This window comes from Thamnophis elegans, chromosome 4 (genome assembly GCF_009769535.1).
Source record: "Thamnophis elegans isolate rThaEle1 chromosome 4, rThaEle1.pri, whole genome shotgun sequence".
NCBI lineage: Eukaryota > Metazoa > Chordata > Lepidosauria > Squamata > Colubridae > Thamnophis > Thamnophis elegans.
In genome coordinates, this window is record NC_045544.1 from 42,553,366 (window position 1) to 42,576,159 (window position 22,794).

General features: G+C 39.3%; 2 protein-coding genes across 6 annotated transcripts in view; one reads left to right on the forward strand and one right to left on the reverse strand.

The window, feature by feature from the left end:
• AKAP7 (A-kinase anchoring protein 7) overlaps window positions 1-22,794 on the forward strand; it is a 70,271-nt gene that overhangs the window by 33,897 nt on the left and 13,580 nt on the right. For all 4 annotated transcript variants that reach the window (XM_032215616.1, XM_032215615.1, XM_032215614.1 and 1 more), the window contains exon 7: window positions 13,793-13,940. In XM_032215616.1, coding sequence (XP_032071507.1) covers window positions 13,793-13,940 — 148 coding nt within the window. The remainder of the gene's footprint in view (window positions 1-13,792; window positions 13,941-22,794) is intronic.
• On the reverse strand, window positions 1,469-4,017 carry MSH5 (mutS homolog 5). Of its 2 annotated transcripts, XM_032215613.1 has the most exons (2): window positions 1,731-4,017; window positions 1,469-1,664 (listed from the first exon to the last, which is right to left on the reverse strand). In XM_032215613.1, the coding sequence occupies exons 1-2, from the start codon at window positions 3,908-3,910 to the stop codon at window positions 1,469-1,471; spliced, it is 2,376 nt and encodes a 791-aa protein (XP_032071504.1). In that variant the 5' UTR covers window positions 3,911-4,017. The 2 variants fall into 2 exon arrangements, with proteins under 2 accessions (XP_032071504.1, XP_032071503.1); XM_032215612.1 differs by having other exon boundaries at window positions 1,469-4,017.

The window sequence follows — 22,794 nt, forward strand, 5'->3', positions numbered from 1 at the left end:
AATGTATATGGAAGCCATAGGTTCCTACTGTGGATGCAAAAGCATACTAAAAAGAGAGAGAAAAATATAATCTAGGCTTGATCATATACTGCCATCTATGGTTGTGCCTGAACGAATTCAATTTCTCATGTATTATAATAGTATTTTAGTAAACAGTAATAAAGGTAATGTTTCGGTATGCAAAATATCTGAATGTTCTGAATTAAAGATTTTTATTGTAAAGCTAAAAAAACTGGGATATTTGAAAACAATATCAACATGAAGCATTGTAGATTTTATTTTTTAGAATACCAGCATACAAAAACATTTAACATACACAACAAAGCAAAGACAAAATTACTATTAAAAAAGAATATTAATAACAATTTCTTTGCTTTTATATGTTTTTGCATTGTATATTTTCTGGACTATTTTCATGTTATGGACATATTTAATGCATGTAACACAAATTTAGAAATTATCAGTGGAAAAAACCTGAACATAATCCACTTGTGTGTCCAAATATTGACAAATATGTTTATAAAATTCAGGGAAATATATAAATAATCTTCTAAATTTAATTTCATTTATAATTTATTCATGAATACACATTAATAGTTCAACAAATGTAACAATAGTTGGTTTGCAGCTATTAGGTGGTTAATAGGTGGTTTGCAGGATCAGGATCATAGTTTTGTCATCTCCCATATATGACAGAATGGGATATGCTGGTTGGATGTGACAAGCATTGGATAAAACATAATAAAGGCCTGATGGATGAAACTCAGTTTGGTGCATTATGAATTTTTCAGGCTTTTTGTCTGAAGAAATAAGTGGCATTTTTTTCTGATGTATTTCCTACTTTGTAACAATTCAGTATACACTAAACTATATAGTTCAGACTTATATTGTTTGTATTACAATTACTTACCGTATTTTTCGGAGTATAAGATGCACCGAGTATAACACGCACCAAGATTTTGAAGAGGCAATTTAAAAAAAAAAGTTTTTACACTCTGCAGACCTCCCCAAAATGGCCCATTTTTGCGAAAATAAGCCCCCCCCCCCAAAAAGGGGCATGAATAGCCTTTAGGAGACTTTTTAGAGTACTCAGGGGGCAAAAATGAGCAAAAAAATGGCCCATTTTTGCAAAAACGGGCCTGTTTTTTGTCCCCCCCCCCCAAAAAAAAGGCATGCATAGAGGCTTATAGAGTGCTCCTGGGGACTGGGGGGGAGGGGAAATTGAGCAAAAAACAGCCCACTTTTCACTCATTTCTGCCCTCCCCAGCCCTCGGGAGCACTATGGAAGCCTTCTAAAGGGAATATCCAGCCATTTTGGTGAAGGGGGTGGGGTTTTGGGAGGCAAAAAATGCTGTATTCAGTGTATAAGACACCCAGATTTTCAGCCTCTTTTGAGGGAAAAGGGTGCGTCTTATACTCCGAAAAATACGGTATATGTGCTCTATTCAAATCACTCTAGGTTAATAGGTTACAATATGGAAGCTGAAGAAGGTAGTACCTCTTGAATCATAAACTCCTTTACATCCACTTGGGAATTATCAAGATCTAGGGAGAGGAATTTATCCACCAGAGATTTGCAATTTTGCATCTGTTTCTCTTTTGAGGGGTGATCAGTACGTTGGATAGGTTTTCCATTTCGAAACAGTTCTGATACTTCAACTCCTCTGTCAATAATTTTGGAAGGCATGCCAGCCAAAGCTGCAATATTGGCTGCATGGCTGACAGTGGACATGCCTTCTTTAATCTGATAGAAAAATACAAGCTCATCTCCATCTTGGTGGGTATCCATGGTCAGATATTGCACAAAAGGAGTGTGGGGCAAGAGCTTTAGTTGCATCAGGCTATGGAAATTAGTGGCAACAAAAATGTGTGGGCACTGTCTCACTTGTGCAATCCAATGCCTTAGAACAGCAGCCAAAAGAGAGAGGCCATCTATAGTATTTGTGCCTTTGCCAAACTCGTCAATTAATACCAAAGAGTTTTCAGTGGCATTATTCACTGCTTTGGCTATCTGGTTAAGATCAATCATGAAAGTGGACAGTCCAAGAGATACCGATTCTCTGCTGTGGATCCTTGTATAAATTCCATCTATAGGTCCTATTTCAGCTTCAGTAGCAGGGACATAACTGCCAATTAGAGCCATAAATGTAATAAGACCTACTTGTTTTAGGTACACACTTTTACCAGATGAATTAGGCCCAGTAAGGAGCTTAATCCGTCCATATGTTTCACTGCTGTCCACTGAATTAGGCACAAAGGTTTTTGCGCATAACTCTATCAGAGGATGCTTTCCATCTTTTATGTGAATAATATGAGAATGAGAGAAGCTGGGTCTAGTATATCCATTCTCTCGAGCAATGACTGCCATGGATAATAGCACATCTAAATGTGCTGTATATTCAATCACATCACTAAGTACTGCAGATTTTTCCAGGATCTTAGACTGTAGCTGGTACATGATTAATGTTTCCTGATCTCGTATTTCACAATGAAGGTCACCAAGCAAACTATCCAACTCTTTGGTCCTGGCACTGCGATAATGCAGCTTTTCTTCTGATAAGAACATAAAATCTAGATCTTCAATCTCAAAGTCTGTCTTGCTCACCATTGTGGACAGCCGTGGAATAGAGAGTAAGAACCCTATCAAAGGAATATAAATAACACTGCAAGATGGAATCCTATTATCCAGGTCCTCTAGTTCTTTGCGAGCTACCTCTGTGAGGAAGTCTGAAAGCCCCACTAGTTTTCGTTTCTTCTCATCAATTATGGGGTCCACATTTGGTCTGACAATGAAGTGGTTTTCTGAGATGCTGCTTTCAAAATCTACCACTTTGCTAATTAGGCTGGCTATATAGTGTAGATCATCAGTGAAAACATGAGAAATTGTCTGGAAAAGCTCAATGGTGCTTGGGAGAGAGCGACATTTATCTCTTAGGCACACAGCACTGTAAACAGTTTTATAAAGTGCCTGCCAGTCGCTTACCTTTGTGTTAGAGAGAGCCATCCTCTTAAGAATCAGAGGTACATTTTTTATATTTTTGAGACATTCCTGTAAGGTCAGAATTGTTTCATGGTTCTGAGCTAACAAAAAGAATTGGATAACATCCAGTCGCTTATTAAGCTCTGTAAAGTTGCTGGTTGGCCTCATGAGCCACAGTCTCATCAGTTTTTCTCCCCACTTGCACCTACAGTGGTTCAGAATTCCATATAAGCTCAGGCCTTCTTTCTTCCCAGTGGCCTGCTTATACACAGAAGGATGTACTTCACTTTTAAAAATCTGCAGTACACAGTAAGTGTCTTGATCCACATTTACGGTGTCTGTCAATACAAACTTTTTAAAGGCCAAAATGGGGACAACAACATGACTATCTTCTAGTTCAACTCCAGGCCTTCTCCTGTCAAGGAATTTTAGCAGACCTCCTAATGCTCTTAACACAAGAGGGCTCTCAAAAGGTAAAATAGAGGACAAATAGAGAATTTTCTCTGTTGCTGTCATGTGAGAAGGGACAAAAGGGAATTGCCTAGATAGAATCCTTTGTTTGCTCACTTCCAAACCAAAATCCATATTTGGATAGAGGACAACCTCTAGTTTTCCTCCTTCTGGCTTTTCTCCTTCAGTCATACCTATATTGGTCAGAAATTTGGCAATGTTAGAATCTTGTTTGGCACTACTCAATATACATTTGGGAGAGACCTCATCTACCACTCTCTGAAGCAGTTTGAGGTCTTTGTTGTCAGGTGTGTCAGACATTAAATATACTGAGCAGTCTCCAGTGTCATAGTAAACAATTCCCAGCTCACCTCCATACCACAAAACACACAGGTAGATTTCAGATGGCCCTTCATCTTCTTCAATGACATGCTGAGGTTGGAATTGGCACTGGTTGGAAAAAGTAGCAGCAGTACTCATTTTCCTTGAGTTCAAAAAAGTTCAAGCATCTGTGTAGTTGGATACACAATATTGTATTAATGGCTCATCCTTTATGGAACATGTGTGCAAAATGCGGGTTATATAATCTTTTTAATCTAGAAGCCATATTTCAAAGAGTAAAAAAGTCCCAGGGTAAAATAGTGAATGGATCAGGACAAAATCTAATTAATACAAGATAATTAACTCATACACATGAACATTCTGAGGTCCCCATCCACCCTTAACATTAATTTATTCCCGTGACCCAACAAATGCACGCATGACAAAAGCGCACCGACAAAAGCGCGGCGCTAAAACCGTGACATTATCAATGCGACGTCATCAACGCAGCGACAACAGCGCGGCAACAGAAACGCGATTTAAGTTAGGGTTAGCTTTAGGGTTAGGTTTAGGTTTACAGCGTGCTTCTGTCGCCGCGCTTCAGCACTCATTCGTCGGTGCGCTTTAGAACTTGCGGTTTTGTCACCGCGGTTTAGTCGGGCGCGCTTTTGTCATTCGCCCTTTTGTCGGTGAACCATTTATTCCTTGCATCCAATTTTAAATTAAAATACAACATTCATAAACTTGGTCAATAATCTTTCTTTTTAACAGAAACACTTCAAAATTATTGTAATATTGTTAAATAAGTAGTGAATAAAAATACTTTTATTTTACATTTTGGAATCAAGACTGAAAGTACGTATGCTTCCCAGAAATATTCTTAAAGTGAGACTACTGATATTTGTAATCTTTGAAATAGAAAGTAAAAATAGAAATATTGTGCACAATAAATATGCAGGACCAAATGTGTATGTAAATATACAGATGTTTCCCTTTTATAGAAATATAAATTCTGAGCAGCAATATATGAACCAGATTAAATTAGCTAACAACAGTTATTCTTCTGCATGATTAGTAATATGGCTTTTGTATACGTAATTTAAATATGTGAAAAAATTCACATAATAGATGCCAGTACATTATGCCAGTCACAGTAAACATTTCCATTTTGTCTGCATTTGGTTTCATACAATTTATTGACTGCAGGCAGCCAGTCCTATAAGGGAACTTCAAGTTGTCATACAGAAATAGATTTAAGTATCATCATCAGACTGAGAGTTCTGTATCTCCTGATGATACCCCACCAGATATTTCATGTAAATATTGAAAAAGTTTGGAGATAGACTGAAGCAATTACAGTATTTTTCACTCCATAGACCACTCTTCCCCCCTCCCCCAAAAAATGGGTAGAAATGTCTGGGTGTCTTATGGATAGAATGGAGCTGATCTTTTTATGAATAGTAGCTGGGATGCGGCAGCGGAGTCCTTTTACAGTGCTGAACCCAGCTTCTTCTGTCTTTGTCATTGCCCGCCTCTGTGGTCCTCTCAGGCTCTACCTCCTGCCCTCACTACACTGCTGCTCCATATTCGGTGCTCCATATGCACAGTGAGATGGTGCTCCATATTCAGATTTTTTTCTTGTTTTTCTCCTCTAAAGCTAGGTGTGTCTTATGGTCAGGTGTGTCTTATAGTGTGAAAAATATGGTAATATCTCCCTGAGAGATATCTCCTAAGGGATCCATTGTGCTTAAGATATCTAATAATTGATTCCTTTAAAGAATATAGTATGTTTATTCATAGTATTTTTATTTATTCAGAAATTTACAGAACTGAATAAATCTTCTCTAATAACTTCCTAGGTAGAAGTAATAAACAACGATCAGAAGAACATATGGTAAAAAAATACCATCTTAAGTCACCTGTCCAATAGCTTTTTGGGGGTAAATCATCCTAATAGATTCAGGGTCCCCAAAAAGATGATGTATAGCCATTAATCCAACATTAACCAGATAGCAGTCTATCCATAACTCCAGGGAAGACCTCAGACATCTCCACTGTCAGAACAGCCTCCTGATTAGAACAAAAAAAAATCAAATTAATCATGGAAGCTGCATTATATTGACCCACTGCTCTGTTGGGTGCTGTATAGTCCTAAACTACCCCAGACAAACCAGCTCCATGGTGGATATTGAAGTCACCCAGCATAATAAGCCCAGATGCTCCTAAAACTTGAAAATGAAATCTAAAATAAACTCGATAGGAATTTCCTTCAGCATCAGGATGAATAGTACACTAACAAAATCCTGAATGCATTCCTAGTCCCAAGCCTAAAGTACCCAGATTCTGAATGAACAGGTGGACAGTGTTAATGTATTCCTCATCTATCTACAAGCCACTTTTTAGTATTGAAAGTAGATATTTTCCATGCAGAACACCTCACTTTTTTGTACTAGTGCTGCTGACTGTCTCCTTTCTAAAGTGAACTTCCATTTACAGTATTTTCTAATTATTCCAATGGTGTAAACTAGTTTGATCAATATTTCCTAAATTCATATCATTTTTCTTCTTACATTTATATGCATGTACCATACTTTAGTCTTGTGCATGCTTTGAAAATTATTTGGAAAAGATGAAAACCCCTTTGCTGAGATGCCATGCTTGTATTCTTAGATGTTCCATGTACTGTATCTCTTTTGAATTTCTGATTGATGCCTAGCCTTATTTTATAGACAGGTATCCACACAAGTACATACACTGACATGTTTCCTATGCATGCTGTTGCAATACAGTTGCAAAAACACCTTGCTAATATTTTCCGATCAAAGCCCGTTTTATATAACATTTATTTTCTGAATTTATCACTTTTGCATTCTTTTCTCATAGAAGTAAAGCAGTTTTCCATCACCTTTAGTCATCCACTGAAGTCTTATAAATATTCCGATGGCTGTATTGGTTTTTTAAAAAGTGAACTTCTTGCCTTTGACAGAGGGCAGTGATGGTAGTTTTTGGGCTTGGCATGTGAAAAATTTATAATTACCTAACTTGACTCAGTTAGCATATTACACTACAACCATCCTGACCAAAAGAGAAATTCTTTACCTTCCCCTCACCTCTCTCCCATATAGGCCACCCTGAACAGTGGTTGATAGCAACACCGAGACTGGGCCTGAAATGGAGGCCTAGGCCTTGACCTCAGCCCTAGCCCCACTGTTACCAGTCGAAAAAGGCCAACTCACCATTCCCCAAGGCACATGAGCAATGGGGAATAGCACGATTGTGCACATGTGTGTCCGTGCGCGCACACACACACTCCTCAGATCCTCCCTAAATAATTTTTCTTCCTTAAATAAATTCTCTCACAACTGCTGTTGTCTCTCACTTTCAGCATTCCAGAGGGGGTCCCCTCCCCCCTCAGTGTTTGTTCTCCAGACTCTCTTCTGTCATTGTCAAAACAAAGTTGGGGGAAGGGTTGTCCCCTAGCAGAGCAAATGCTTTGAGGTGGGTGAAGGGACTAACATAAGTCAAGGGAGCCATTTAGCACGCCATGACATCAAAATAAAATTCTTTTCAGATAGCTTCATTGCCAGCATCTTGAGGGGAGAGGACTAACTTACATGTTTCTGCTCCCCCGAATGAATGGAAATTAGTTTCTGAACTAACTTGGGAACTTATTTGGAGTAAGGCATTTACACAAGGTCTTCCTTTTTCACAGAAACATCTCTGAGTTAAAACAAAGGGATAACAAAGGTTGGGTAGGAAACCAGTCCTTCATATAGATGTCTTAGACATAAGATGAGGAATATTCAATCTATAGAGGAAGATGAAACTGTACTTTCCCATTTTGGAAATTCTCTTGTTAAAATTAGGAAAAGGAACCAGCTTTTCAAATTTAGAGGAGTTACCAATAAAGGAGAATATTTGTAATTCAGGGTTGAAATAAGGGGCCCCTGGTACTCTCTGAGCTTGGTTGTTCACTTGAAGATGTTTCAGTGTACTGATTATGTTACCTAGTTTGAGTAATGAAATGTCTGCAAGAAAACAACCCAGCTCAGAGAGCACCAATAGCTCCTCATTAAAAGGCTTAGTTTGTCTCCTGTTTCTCATTTGTTTAAATCCCTTGGTAGTTGATGGAATGCAAATATTGTATTATGCTATTAGTGTATTTTAGTGGCAGTGCAGGTGGTTAAGTAGCCTCTGTCCATAGTTACTGATTTAGAAACACTTGCTATGGAACTAAAAGGAGCTAGGGATGAGATATCAAGAAGATATCAGCTCATATGCAGCACACATGATGCACCACTAGATGTCAGCCACATTTCAGGCAATTACTAAAACAGAGCTAGCTATCATATAGTAGTTAGTACTAAATCTCATATGTCCCCTTATTTTTCTGAGAGTGTTGCTTGGTTCTTGTGCAAGAAATTTTGCTCAAAATAAATCATTGCTAGAAGGAAGAAAAATGATAACACTTATGTATAGATAACTTTAAGCAAAAAAATATGATAATTGATTATTATGTGCTATTCAGTTAATGCTGATTCTCAGAAGCCATATAGATAGATGCCACTAACCTGATCATTTGGTTCTTCAAAAAAGTACACCCATTTCTGTAATAAATGAGTTCATGCACCTTGTCCTCTTCTTTTCTTTCCTACCACATTTAGCAACTTAATAGACTTTACTAAAGAACTAGATAATGTCCCCAAATATGATACTTTGAGTCTGGTCATATGTGCCTTGAGTGAATTAAATTTAAAGCTGATTATGAATCTTTTTCTGCCTATTTTATTTTAAATATTGTATTTAAAATTTTACATTTATGATATGCCTGTATTTTGAAGTACATGTTATATCACTTAGTAGGAAATTATTTCAAATTATTGAATAAATACTTCTTTAGGTACCAGATGCCAGATTGACATCGTAACATTTACTGTTATGCAATTGATTGTTGTTCTGTTCACTTACAGTGGGGCAAAAAAGTATTTAGTCAGCCACCAATTGTGCAAGTTCTTCCACTTAAAAAGATGAGAGAGGCCTGTAATTGACATCATAGGTAGACCTCAACTATGAGAGACAAAATGAGAAAACAAATCCAGACAATCACATTGTCTGATTTGGAAATAATTTTTTTGCAAATTATGGTGGAAAATAAGTATTTGGTCACCTACAAACAAGCAAGATTTCTGGCTCTCACAGACCTGTAACTTCTTCTTTAAGAGGCTCCTCTGTCCTCCACTCATTACCTGTATTAATGGCACCTGTTTGAACTTGTTAGCAGTATAAAAGACACCTGTCCACAACCTCAAACAGTCACACTCTAAACGCCACTATGGTGAAGACCAAAGAGCTGTCGAAGGACACCAGAAACAAAATTGTAGACCTGCACCAGGCTGGGAAGACTGAATCTGCAATAGGCAAGCAGTTTGGTGTGAAGAAATCAACTTTGGGAGCAATAATTAGAAAATGGAAGACATACAAGACCACTGATAATCTCCCTCGATCTGGGGCTCCACGCAAGATCTCACCCCATGTGGTCAAAATGATCACAAGAATGATGAGCAAAAATCCCAGAACCACATGGGGGGACCTAGTGAAGGACCTGCAGAGAGCTGGGACCAACGTAGCAAAGGCTACCATCAGTAACACACTACGCCGCCAGGGACTCTGATCCTGCAGTGCCAGACGTGTCCCCTTGCTTAAGCCAGTACATGTCCGGACCCATCTGAAGTTTGCTAGAGAGCATTTGGATGAAGAGGATTGGCCAAGTGTTCCATCTCTCAGGCTGGGGGGTCAAACAGTACGCCCCTCAGACAGGGTTCGCAATTTGGGAGTCCTCCTGGACCCACAGCTGACTTTTGAACACCACTTGTCGGCTGTGACCAGGGGGGCATTTGCCCAGGTTCGCCTGGTGCACCAGTTGCGTCCCTACCTGAACCGGGAGGCCCTCACAACAGTCACTCGCGCCCTTGTGACCTCTAGACTGGACTACTGCAACATGCTCTACATGGGGCAGCCCTTGAAGAACATTCGGAGACTTCAGCTTGTCCAGAATGCAGCCGCGCGAGCGATCGTGGGTGCACCTCGGTTCACCCACGTAACACCTATCCTCCGCGAGCTGCACTGGCTGCCTATTGATCTCCGGATACGCTTCAAGGCGCTAGTCGTCACTTATAAAGCCCTTCATGGTATTGGACCTGGGTACTTGAGAGACCGCCTGCTGCCAATCACCTCCACTAGACCGATTAGATCCCACAGATTAGGCCTCCTCCGAATTCCATCTGCCGGCCAGTGTCGACTGGCGACTACCCAGAGGAGAGCCTTCTCTGTGGCTGCTCCGACCCTCTGGAACGAACTCCCCGTGGAGATTTGAACCCTCACCACCCTCCAGGCCTTCCGCAAAGCCCTTAAAACCTGGCTGTTCCGACAGGCCTGGGGCTAAAGAGCTGTTGCCCCCGTCTCGAATGGTATGATGTTGTGTGTTTTTAAACTATGCATTGTTATGTTTCGTTTTTTTAATTTTTTGTCTGTACCCCCCTTCCCTGATTTGAATTGTGAGCTGCCCTGAGTCCCCTTTGGGGGAAAAGGGCGGCATATAAATATAATAAAATCCAATCCAAATCCAAATCCAATTGGGAGAATGTCATATGGTCAGATGAAACCAAAGTAGAAATGTTTGGTAGAAACACAACTCGTCGTGTTTGGAGGAGAGAGAATGCTGAGTTGCATCCAAAGAACACCATACCTACTGTGAAGCACGGGGTGGCAACATCATGCTTTGGGGCGGTTTCTCTGCAAAGGGACCAGGATGACTGATCCATGTACAGGAAAGAATGAATGGGGCCATGTATCGTGAGACTTTGAGTGCAAACCTCCTTCCATCAGCAAGGGCATTGAAGATGAAACACAGCTGGGTCTTTCAGCAGGACAATGATCCCAAACACACCGCCCGGGCAACGAAGGAGTGGCTTCGTAAGAAGCATTTCAAGGTCCTGGAGTGGCCTAGCCAGTCTCCAGATCTCAACACCATAGAAAACTTTTGGAGGGAGTTGAAAGTTTGTGTTGCCCAGCGACAGCCCCAAAACATCACTGCTCTAGAGGAGATCTGCATGGAGGAATGGGCCAACATACCAGCAACAGTGTGTGCCAACCTTGTGAAGACTTACAGAAAACATTTGACCTCTGTCATTGCCAACAACTGTGATATTGACCAAATACTTATTTTCCATCATAATTTGCAAAAAAATTCTTTCCAAATCAGACAATGTGATTCTCTGGATTTGTTTTCTCATTTTGTCTCTCATAGTTTAGGTCTACTTATAATGTCAATTACAGGCTTCTCTCATGTTTTTAAGTGGGAGAACTTGCACAATTGGTGGCTGACTAAATAGTTTTTTGCCCCACTGTATATAATACTTTTAACATATAGGGTAGCAGAAGTCCCTTCCTATCACAAATGGCAGTAATTGTCATAATTAACTTTTTTTTTAAAAAATGCACTAGGTTGTGAAAGTTGTGTTCAGATTCAGTTATGTAAGGTACAGATGTAAAATACGGTTATGTACATGGAAACATGAGTACAGCACCTGCCTGCAACTTATTAGAGTAGTCACACCTTTTCTCAAAATTGTGTAGCTGCTACGAAAGGCTTGATCCTGGAAAGACATAAATAGTTGGGGCCAAGAGCTGAGTTTACAATTCTCTGCAATCCTTAAAACAATTTTGCAATCCTATCCAAAATGCCATACAGGAAAATCTCAAATAACTATTATTCAGAAATAAACACAGGGAAACAATTGAGAAAAGGGGAAAATAGAGATAGAATAAAAGAAAAGAACAAAAAAAACTTATTTTGTTATCCATATTTTTAGTAACAGTCAGATTACAGAGGAAATAACAAAATATCCATATTTTTAGTAACAGTCAGATTACAGAGGAAATAACAAAATATTGAGCTGATTTCCATTATTCAACACACAAACCCATAAAAAGACACAAAGGTAAAGAATTAGTAAAAAGTAACCCAAACATGGGCACCAATTCTTTTTTATATTAGTGGAGAATGTAGAGACTATTGAAATCCTGATGTGAAAATCTATTGGCACTGATTCTTCAACTTCATGAGCTTCTCATCACAAGAGAGCAGTAGAGCAGTGGTCCCCAACCTTTTTATCGCCGCGGACCAGTCAGCCTGTGATAATTTTACCGTGGCCCGCTGAGCGTGCGCAGGGGTGGGGGGGCGTTGTTCGCGACGACACATTGATTGTTGGAAAACATCAGCTTGCCCTCCCCCCCAAAAAATGTTTTTAATTTTAACACCATTTTTAATTACCAGGATAGTACACCAATGACAGCACCATGATCAGAAAATGTTAGATGTTGCATTATTTTCAATATGTATTTGTAAATATATGCCAAATAGATTGCAATTGCTTTCTGGACTTCCTTTAAATTTGCAGGTAAATGCTGCAATAGATATATAGCTCCCATCAGATTGATGATCACCCAAAAATGTTATTCATTGAATTCACTGTGAATCCTTTCTTAGTAAGTGCATTCAAGCCAGCCTACTACTATTTAGAATTTTTCTAAATACATCCTACATACAACCATGATGCAGGAGTTTTCATTCAGCAAGAAAAAGGACTTGAGCCAAGTCAACATCTGGAAATCTTATCCCAGTCATATCCAACCTAGCTTATTTTTTGAGATCACCTCAAGGCGAGCTGGAGCGGGACGCGCTGCGCCACGAGTTGGAGAGCTTGGAGAGGCTGAGCGCGCAACTTGGAGAGCTGCGTCTCCGCCGCCTGGAGCCCGAGCTGGCCCGGCGGCAGTAGCAGCTGGAGGGGCTGTGGGCCGACTGCGCCGCTCTGGAGGCGCTGCTGGAGCAGCTCCTGGCCGAGCACGAAGGGCTGCAGGAAGCGCACAAGCCGGGCGCTCCGAGAAGCGGCAGCTGGCCTCCGACTACGCGCTGGTGCTGAGCTGGAGCTGCGCGCAGAGCCTGGAGCGATACGAGGCCGAGTTGTGGGCGCTGCAGGAGCTGGAAGGGGGCTGCCTGGGCCAACAGGACCTGCGCAAGCTGCGCGCGCAGAACCAGGAGAGCCGCCGGCGCCTCGAGGAGCTGTGGCGCCGCTGCCGGGAGCTTTGTGCGCTGGGCGAGCGGCTGGAAGAGGAGCGGCTGGCGCAGCAGGAGAGCCGCCGGCGCCTCGAGGAGCTGTGGCGCCGCTGCCGGGAACTTTGCGCGCTGGGCGAGCGGCTGGAAGAGGAGCGGCTGGCACAGCAGGAGAGCCGCCGGCGCCTCGAGGAGCTGTGGCGCCGCTGCCGGGAGCTTTGCGCGCTGGGCGAGCGGCTGGAAGAGGAGCGGCTGGCGCAGCAGGAGAGCCACGGCGCCCAGCTGCAGTGATCATGGCCCCCGGCCGCTGCGCGGCCCGGTGCCAGGTACTCCGCGGCCCGGCACCGGTCCGCGGACCGGGGGTTGGGGACCAAGGCAGTAGAGTATAGGGAGAGAGCTAAGGTTTTACTTCCTGCATAACTTGATTTGCACAACTGCCCAGAGGAAGAGTTCAAACAATATGAATCCATACTTGTCACTCTTGCCATTGTTTGCCTGATAGAGCTGAACTGCCAGGAACAGCTGGGAATATAACAGCAAAGCCTGGAGCTTCCAGAGATTAGCTATGGGTCTAGTGTTAATCTCAGTTGCTAATTATATTATTTACTAATTAAAAGAATTGTACTAATGAACAGTGTTGATCTTTTTCTTTATCAGACAGAAGGCTACTTTAAGAAGATACTAATCTTATTGGTTAAGCTATAGCAGTGAAATTTAATGCTTAATATATTCTCACTGCTCTAGTAGCATTCTAAGTTAGGTCTTTACCTAGGAAATAATCAACTTTATTTTAAAACTTAATTAGATCTAAACTAGTACTGCCCGGAAATTCACATTTTTAGGTTATTCTTTGAAATGTTATATGTGTACTCATTGTATGATGTTCACTTTCTCTTCTTCTCTCTGTGCTTTTTCTTTGATGCTACAAGGGAGTGAAGAGAATTGATTCAAGCATGTTTGCAAATTTCAAAAATTATCATTTTGGAGATGAACTTATGAACCGTCTAGATCTTTGCTCAATGTTGAAAAAAAAGCAACCCAATGGCTACTATCATTGTGAATCCTCAATTGTAGTAGGTAAGAAAATATATTTATTAACATTTTCTATGCTATTTAATAATGCAGAATATACTGTATGTGTAAAACCTTTGCTGATTTCTTTATAGAATTTTGCAAGTGAATATAACATTAAGAATGCAAGCTTAAGTACTAGGCCTGTCATAAGACTTTGAAGCTTTTTTTTGCATAGTGTTGCTCTGTCTTCAAGCAATGCTCTTAGAAAAGTGGCTGTGTGGCACACCCTGATTACAATAGATGCCCTCGTTCGTGTGTGTGTGTTTCAGCACTGCAGCATAATTTCAGCAATCTGGGAAGATTATTATACTATCTGTTGGTTTTTCTATTACCACCAAATACTTTCCTGACTTGGAAATTGTTTAATGCTTGTAATGTGTACATTCTTATATATCCATATGTGCATTTGTATATATGTATGTGTGTTATAAAGGGTAACATGCTTTGGAATAAAACAGAGTAAAACAATTCTTCTGTAAAAAGAACTGTAAAAGCATTCCCTTTAAATTTATAATTTACTTCGACCTCTCTTTTGCAGCAAGATGACTCCTAATTGTTCTACAAAATATCTATATATCAATAAATATTTGTACATAGTGGTAATTTATTGATTAGTCTTATGTCCGTATCATAAAATAAAATACAAGATTTAATAAGAGGATAAAATATACGAAAGAAAATACAGTAATAAAATACATATGTGGTAAATACAAAGGATCAGCATTCAGATAAATATATTACCTTTATAGGATACCCTGATCTGTTCAATGTAATTGGTGCCTTAACTAGAAATTTAGCAATTCTGCTCACAATATGTAGTTTAAAGCCCAGGAGAAAATAGAACAATCTGTGATTCAGATCCCAGTGGGCCATCTTTTCAGGAAGGATGTTAAATATGTAAATCTAAGAAATACATACAGTTGACAGTCAAAAAAACATGAACAATATCTTCAACAATTGAGGCACTCCAACAATTCAAATCTTGCTCTAGAATATGGCCCTTCTTAAGAATATGTCAGGGATTTAACTTTTATCTGTTCACAGTGATAGCAGGAGACTTTCCTTGGGTTGAGGCTATAGATTTCTCATACCTATCCTACCCATATGTCCATCAAATCTCTGTTTCTTCACCTCACTTTCTTCTAGAATTTAAATGGAAATGTGTGGCCATATGTTAAACATTCTTTGACTTACAGTTCCAATACCCAGTTATCAAGGTAGTATTTTCATTTTGAAAAACTGCCTACTTCACAAACGGATAAATTAGATCTATAATTGCACATTACAATGGTTTTCTCTGTCATGCTTTAGGGAGGAAAGGCTAAAAGATATATTTGGCATCTGCTTATCTTTTTTCTGCTGTAACCAAGTTGATGGAAACGGAATAGAAATAGGACTGTTTCTCACAGTTGATTTGAAGTGTTATTCAGCTATCCTTGAGCCAGCAAAAGAATTGCCTCTTCTATTCTGTAGAATCCTATTCTGCTACAGTAACAAGGTCAGCAAATGATGCAGTTATTTATTTACTGCAGGCCAGTAAATTGATAGATTCCCTTTGCTTCCTTTATCCCTTCCAGAAAGTGACTCTTGCTGGTAGGAAAACATTCTCCCTGGTAAAGAATGGGCAAAGTTTGTGTGAAGGCTTATAATAAAGGGTTTAGCTACCTGTCAAATTGGTCAATTAACAAACATGACAGGGTCCTAAAAGGGATGTCAAGTAAAATAGATCGGAATTATTTATTTTAAGCAAAGACTGTCTCCAAAAAGCCCTGCATGGAAGTGGCTGTACTAGCAATGATTGACCAAGAGATCCAGTTGATTTCATGACTGAAAGAATCCAGGGAAGGGCTATGGAAAGCATACGTACTACATGAAATTTCTGGAATCATGCAATTGTGAGTGGTCTGCCTGTAAGAACTGTCATCATCCCTGATATGACACACCTCCAAAGCTGGTACTAAATGGTGCCTTTCTACTCTGCATTGAGGATAATAAGAAGTAACCATGGTGCATTACCTAAACAGCTATGAAAACTACAGTTGAATGGCTAAGAGCATTGTTAGGTCAAGGCAATAACTAGCATTCTTTCAAAAGTCCTGAGAAACACAAAAGAAAGAAAATAGTAAAAAGCAAATCCATGCAAAACTTTTTTTTGGCAGAAGCAGTGGAAAATCTGTAATACAGGTATTCCTCAAGTTACGACAATTCAATTAGTGACAGTTCAAAATTACGATACCTCCCTCTCCCCAAAAGTATTTTCAACTCAGTCCCAATGTTCCGCATGTTGCAGCACCACAGTGGTCATTTGCCCTTACAACCAACCGCTGAGATGCTGCAACATGCCCCCTGCTTATTTCCCTCCCTATCCTGCCCCGATGGGTCTCCACAAGCACTGTGCCTGCTAGTGTCCCGTATTCCATTTACTCCTTCCCACCCCATTTCCTATGGCTTTACTGTACTTACTTTTCAAAGAGCTCCAAAAGAGGATGACCCACATAATAGAGAAGCCGAAATCTTTTAATTCAGAAGCCAGTGAAGCTGTAAGAACATGAGAATGTGAGGAAAACAGCTTTGCCCCATCTGAATAAAAGCCTGGCTTCTTTGCCACAAGGACCTGCAGGCTTCATTTGGGTCCAGTCTGGCTGCTGGTGAGCAGCTTCCTGCTTGCTGCTGACTGGCTAGTTCAAATGAGCAGCTTCAGGGATTGGGACATGGCAGCCAGTCAACATGGAGCTTGTTTCCTTTGTCTCATTGGATTCCATGTTGATTAGTGAATGCATTGGGGAAAGCAGGGAAATGAATCCTTAGGTTATGAATGTATTTGGCAGGCTGTATTACATTTGTAACTTGAGGATTATCTGTACATCCAGTCATATTTAGCTAGAAATATACAGTAGGTATAGCAGAACTTGTCTTTCTTTTCCAGTTTCTATGTGCATGAGACTATTACTTTTTTTAAAAAAAGAATACCTAAATCCATATTTTAAAAAAATATGCATTTATTCCAGAGCATTAAATCTTTGTTTCTAAAAATTATTTTTCTTTTGCCTTCTCATAGAGGAGCATGACTCTTTCACTGTCAAAAGGTGGTTTACCTAGCTTGCAAGGGCAGATGTTTTTTTATCACAGAGAGAAGCGCATTGAATTGGCCTTTCATTTGATCTTCTTCCTTTAAACTTCAGAGCTAAGATTTGAACAGAAATAGAGCTGGTCCTTTATAACTTCAGCCTTGTAGTCAGCAAATGGGAATGTCAAAAGAGGAGCAGGGAGAATGAAAGGAAAAGAGAAACTAGTTAGGTACAAAGTTTAAAATCTTTTTGCAGAGGAAAACTCTAGCCTCTAGTTTGACGGGCAAACAAGTACTGTCTACTATGTAAACTTGCAGAAAAGCCGAGAGTTTTATGTGCCAAAATACCCTCCCCCTCCCAATTGGGTTCAGTTTATTCATGGATGGTCTTATCTATGAAAACATATGGCAGTACACTTCTCTAAAGTAACTATGTGTATACAGTACACACACATATAAGCCCATCCACATATAAGTCAACCTCAGATTTTTAGACAAAATATCAGGAGAAATGTGCCACCTACGATAAGCCATCTGTGCAAACTAAAACATCTGAAAGAATGCAGAATTGAATTGACTGGGCAGGTGTTATGGGAGGTGGTCCCTCAACTAATCACACTTCAATATGGCTGGGGGAAAAAACTAAGGTTGAGAATAATCAAAAGCTGAATTTGTTCTGCGGTATAAGGGTCTTCTTTTTACTAAAATGTTTAAATTGCAATATTGAATCTTGGGATCTATTTAGGTTTAGATGTATACTGTGATTTTATAACCAGCAACTGCTAATAAATTTTAGATCAAAGGTGTTATAGATTGATTTGTAAACCAGAAGATTGCAGTAAGAGTTTGAAAAAAATTGCAGAAAAACACAAAACCAAATGTTTTATGCAATGGTCTCATAATTATTTGGAATTAAAAATAAAAATGTTAAGAAATTAGATGTTAGAAACTCCACTTTTATCTATTTGGGCAGCAAGCATATTTAACAAATAATATGATACCATAATCTTTAAAAATACCTCATGAATTTATTGATAGAAAGGACCATAGGCAATAACTAATGAATTAGTTTCAGCTGTGCTTTGAGATAATTGGTAATATTAACTACATCTTGCAAATTTATTAGCTCTATAATAATTCAAACTCTAAGATGCCATTAAATAGTAAAATAATTTATTATTCAGTATTATGTATCAATTTTACATTGATGTATTAATACATGAAAAAACATGATTTTAGCAGTATACTTCAGGGTCAGCAAACAATTTGATTTAATTTTCATTTGACTGAGACTGTTTCCACTTTGATTTTTAATATAAAGTAAATAGTTTAAAACTATTTAGGGTGAACAAATTTTTCATTCAAATATCATACCTTTTATTTAAAAGAATAATCTCTAGTAAATCAAGGGTTTGTGTATTCAATACTGTAATTTAAAAATGTGAAGAACTGAATGATGGAGGAATTAAAAGCTTAATTCTCAGAATAAATAAATGGCAACAAGGCTAATCTGTTAAAATATGTTAGGGTATTTGGTTAAAACTTACATAAGATTAATGATGATGTGTCACCATGGAATGATCTTATCTCAAAGTATTAAGATAAAGCTTTCTTTGAAGTTTGCCTGATTTAGCTAATGTCTCCATAAAAGATTTACTTTTAGCAGCATTGGTCTATCATTCAGGCTATGAGCTAATACTCTAAAAATATCTCTTTTGCTTTGATCAAGCACTCTGGCCCAATTCTGAAAATATTTTAGAATTGCTGTGTTGTTGTTGCGGAACGCATAAAGAGTTATAAATAGATATATTGGTCATATTTTTCTGGGCTAAATTGCTTTGATTTGGTATAAAGGTTGATATTAGAAAGTGCCACCCTACAGGGAAAAATGAAAAGTTTTGAGAGCTCTCTCTGCTTTTGATTTAGAAGATTCATCTCCAAAATATATTATTAGATACAGTTAAAACTCTTTGAGAAAGACAGTTTTTACATTGTTGAGAAACCACAATGAAGAGTTCAACTCTCTTCTGTCAGTAGACTCTGGAGAAAGGGCAGAAGGACTTTTCAATTAAGACGGGTTTCTTTGGCCTGATTTTTGTTGTTGTTGTTAGTTGCAAAGTCATGTCGCAGCCCATAGACAACGTCCCTCCAAGCCTTCCTGTCCTCTACCAGCTTCGGGAGTCCATTTAAGCTCATGCCGACTGCTTCAGTGATTCCATTCAGCCACTTCATTCCCTGTCATCCTCTTCTTCTTTTCCCCACAATTTTTCCCAGCATTAGGCTCCTTCTCCAGTGAGTCCTTCCTTCTCATTCGGTGGCCAAAGTATTTAATTTTCCTCTTCAGGATCTGGCCTTCTAAAGAGCAGTCAGGGTTGATCTCTCTAGGATTGACCAGTTTGATCGCCTTGCAGTCCAAGGGACTCACAGGAGTCTTCTCCAGCACCATAGTTCAAAGGCCTCAATTCTTTGGCGCTCAGCCTTTCTTATGGTCCAACTCTCACAGCCATGCATTGCAACTGGGAAAACCATAGCCTTGACTGTACACACTTTTGTTTGCAGGGTGATGTCTCTGCGTTTTAGTATGCTGTCTAGATTTGCCATAGTTTTCCTCCCCAGGAGCAAGTGTCTTCTAATTTCTTGGCTGCAGTCCCCATCTGCGGTGATCTTGGAGCTCAGGAAAATAAAATCTGTCAGTACCTCCATTTCTTCCCCATCTATTTGCCAGGAATTGAGAGGGCCAGATGCCATAATCTTAGTTTCCTTAATGTTGAGTTTCAAGCCAACTTTTGCACTCTCCTTCTTCACCCGCATCAAAAGGCTCTTTAATTCCTCTTCACTTTCTGCCATTAGAGTGGCATCATCTGCATCTGAGGTTGTTGATGTTTCTCCCAGCAATCTTAATTCCAACTTTTTGATTCATCTAGCTCTGCCTGATTTTTAAATGGACATTTAAAGTATTGTTTTAAGATCTGAGATCCTGGTTTGTCTAGTAGTTAGAACAACCAGGCTAGAAAGCAAGAGACTGCGAGTTCTAGTCTTGCTTTAGCCATGACCTTGGGCAAGTCACTTTTAGCCCCTCACAGAGTAGTTGTTGGGAAAATAGAAGGATGGTATGATGGATATGTTCACTGTTTTGAGTTAATTATAAACATAATAATAAAGGTGGGATACAAATAAATAAATCTGCTTTAAGAAATTGAATTCTTTGCTATAGAACAGTACTATTTGGGATATCCATTGACCATGTTAGCTGGTTCAAAATGGTGGATGCTATTGGAGTAATCTAATTGCTCTCCCCACCCCATGTTAGTAGAGGCAAAGCTTTAGTTGTCAGTTTTGCCTTCTATTTTGATGTTGTTAACCCTGTAGACACTCCTGGATACAGCCCTATATTGATGATTTGGTGTTTGTAACAGTTCAGGCATTGTGACTTTTACTATCATATAACTGTTTGTGCATTGTGCACAGGAAGCAAAGGAGGCAAAGGAGTCTTTCAGGAACACCAAGTGATTTCATGAAAAGTGAACTTTTTACAAGGTGCTGAATTCTGTTGTTGGAAAAATGCCCAAGACTAAATCTTACTCTTAAGGAAGTCAGAGAACTCCAGTACTGAATCTGAAATAAATATAATGTAATATCTCTAATGGAGCTTTTTAAATCTTTGTGTTATCGATACGCCTACCGTGTTTACGTATATAGCTAGTTCTCAATTGATTACCACTTGTTCAGCAACCATTCAAAGTTACAATGGTGCTGAATAAGTAGTAACTATGACTGGTCTTTGAAGTTCCAGTTTTCCCAACAACTGGCTAGTCATAATCTGGGTGCTTGGCAACCACTTGCACTTAACAATGTTTGCAGTGTTCCACAGTCATGTGACTGCTATTTGCAACCTTCCCTGCCAGCTTCCCACAAGCAAAGTCAATGGGAAAGCCAGTAAGGAAAGTCGAAAATTGTTCTGGTAAGATACCCACATCTAGCAGCAGCCACCCAAGTCCCACTGTGCTCCTGCTGCACTTTTCTCATTTGCACCCTGCAATAGCAACCTCAAGTCCTGTGACACGCCATCCCCCATCTTGTGTGCCTCTTGCACCCTGCAGCAGCCATACCAAGCGCCACTGTGCTTGTGCCTCCCTGCTCCTCACACATCCCTGTGCACCCTTCCCCATCTACCGATAGCAGCCAGCCTGTTTGCAAGCCACCTGGGACTTGTAACTTCCTACTGCCTTCCCCATTGACTTTGATTATTGGAAGTCAACAGAAAGTTGCGAGGAGGTTCTCAGTTAATAACTCTTGTACCTCACTTAATGACAGCAATAAGGACTTCCAAGATTGCTATTGCTGAATGGTGTTAGGTCCACATCACTTATCAGTGGAAATTCTGGTTCCAATTAAGTAACAGAGGACTATAAAAGAGAATCCTCCATTGGGTTTAATATACAATGCAATACAATAGCAGAGTTGGAAGGGACCTTGGAGGTCTTCTAGTCCAACCCCTGCCTAGGCAGGAAACCTTATACCGTTTCAGACAAATGGCTATCCAACATCTTCTTAAAGAGTTCCAGTGTTGGGGCATTCACAACTTCTGGAGGCAAGCTATATATTATACTAATCGATAATGGTTAGTCTCTGGCTTGGGTTTATCTTCATGAAGTATCTGAACAAAATTGCTGTGATGTATAAACTATGGATTATGGCTCAGGTTATTACATGAACATAACCATCTTGATTTATTCAGAAAATCTTTATTTAACTAGTAACTTAATGTAGTGAGAAAAGAAGGTTATTCTTCTTTTCTTTATGGGAGGGTATACATACATATGCATATATATGTAGATTAAAGATTTTTTTGAAATCTCAAATCCATTTTTTAAAATTAAGGAATTGGTAATGTACATTTATGTCCATAAAAATACCATACAAATGGATGATTTCTGTTTTAAAATCTCACTATAGTTTTAATGAATTAAATACATAAGGAAATGAAAATTCTTAACAGGAAATTTGAACTCTTACATAAATAGGCTGTGCGCATTTAAAGAGCTTTGTGTAGTAGTATCTAAGAAGCAATTAAATCTTGGTTAATGAATAAAAATCACATAACCAGAAAAAATATGTAATGCTCATAGCAGCAAGTTCAGATCCAGAATAGTGTAACCACAATGGTCTTCAGATTCCCTCACATCCCTGGCTCTCATATTTCTTCTTTTTGTTTGTTTGTTTGTTTGTTCTTTGAGTTTGAGTTAGCACTCAACAATGTACTTATAGAACAAGTTTTTTTGTTTTTTCACTTGGTCTTCCCTTTGCCAGACCTGCAATTCAAAAGGAAGGAAGATAGTAACAGAAAAGGTAGACATGGCCATGATACATTTTAATTTTATTTTACTGATAAGACACCTATGCTAAGAAACAAGAACAAATATACTTAACACTCAAGACAAAAAGAAGATACTAAAAAAATTAAAATGCTTTCAAGGATGCTATTCAGAAGGGGGAGCTACAGCTTCTCATCATGATGCAGATTGGGGACTGCAGTGGAGAGATTATGTTTTTCTTAAACTTATTCAGTGGTTTCAGGAAACCAACGTGATCTGTTAATAGGGCTGGGAGATAAATTTGCTCAGCTCAACTTTTAAAGCATTCATTTCTAAACAGTATTTCTTGAATAGATTTGCATGCAGAAATGCAGTTGTCTATTTTTGTATCTTTATGAGTTCTGTGATGCTGTTTTTCAATCATCAGAGTGCAGGTAATTCTCGACTTATGATCACAATTGAGCCCAAAATTTAT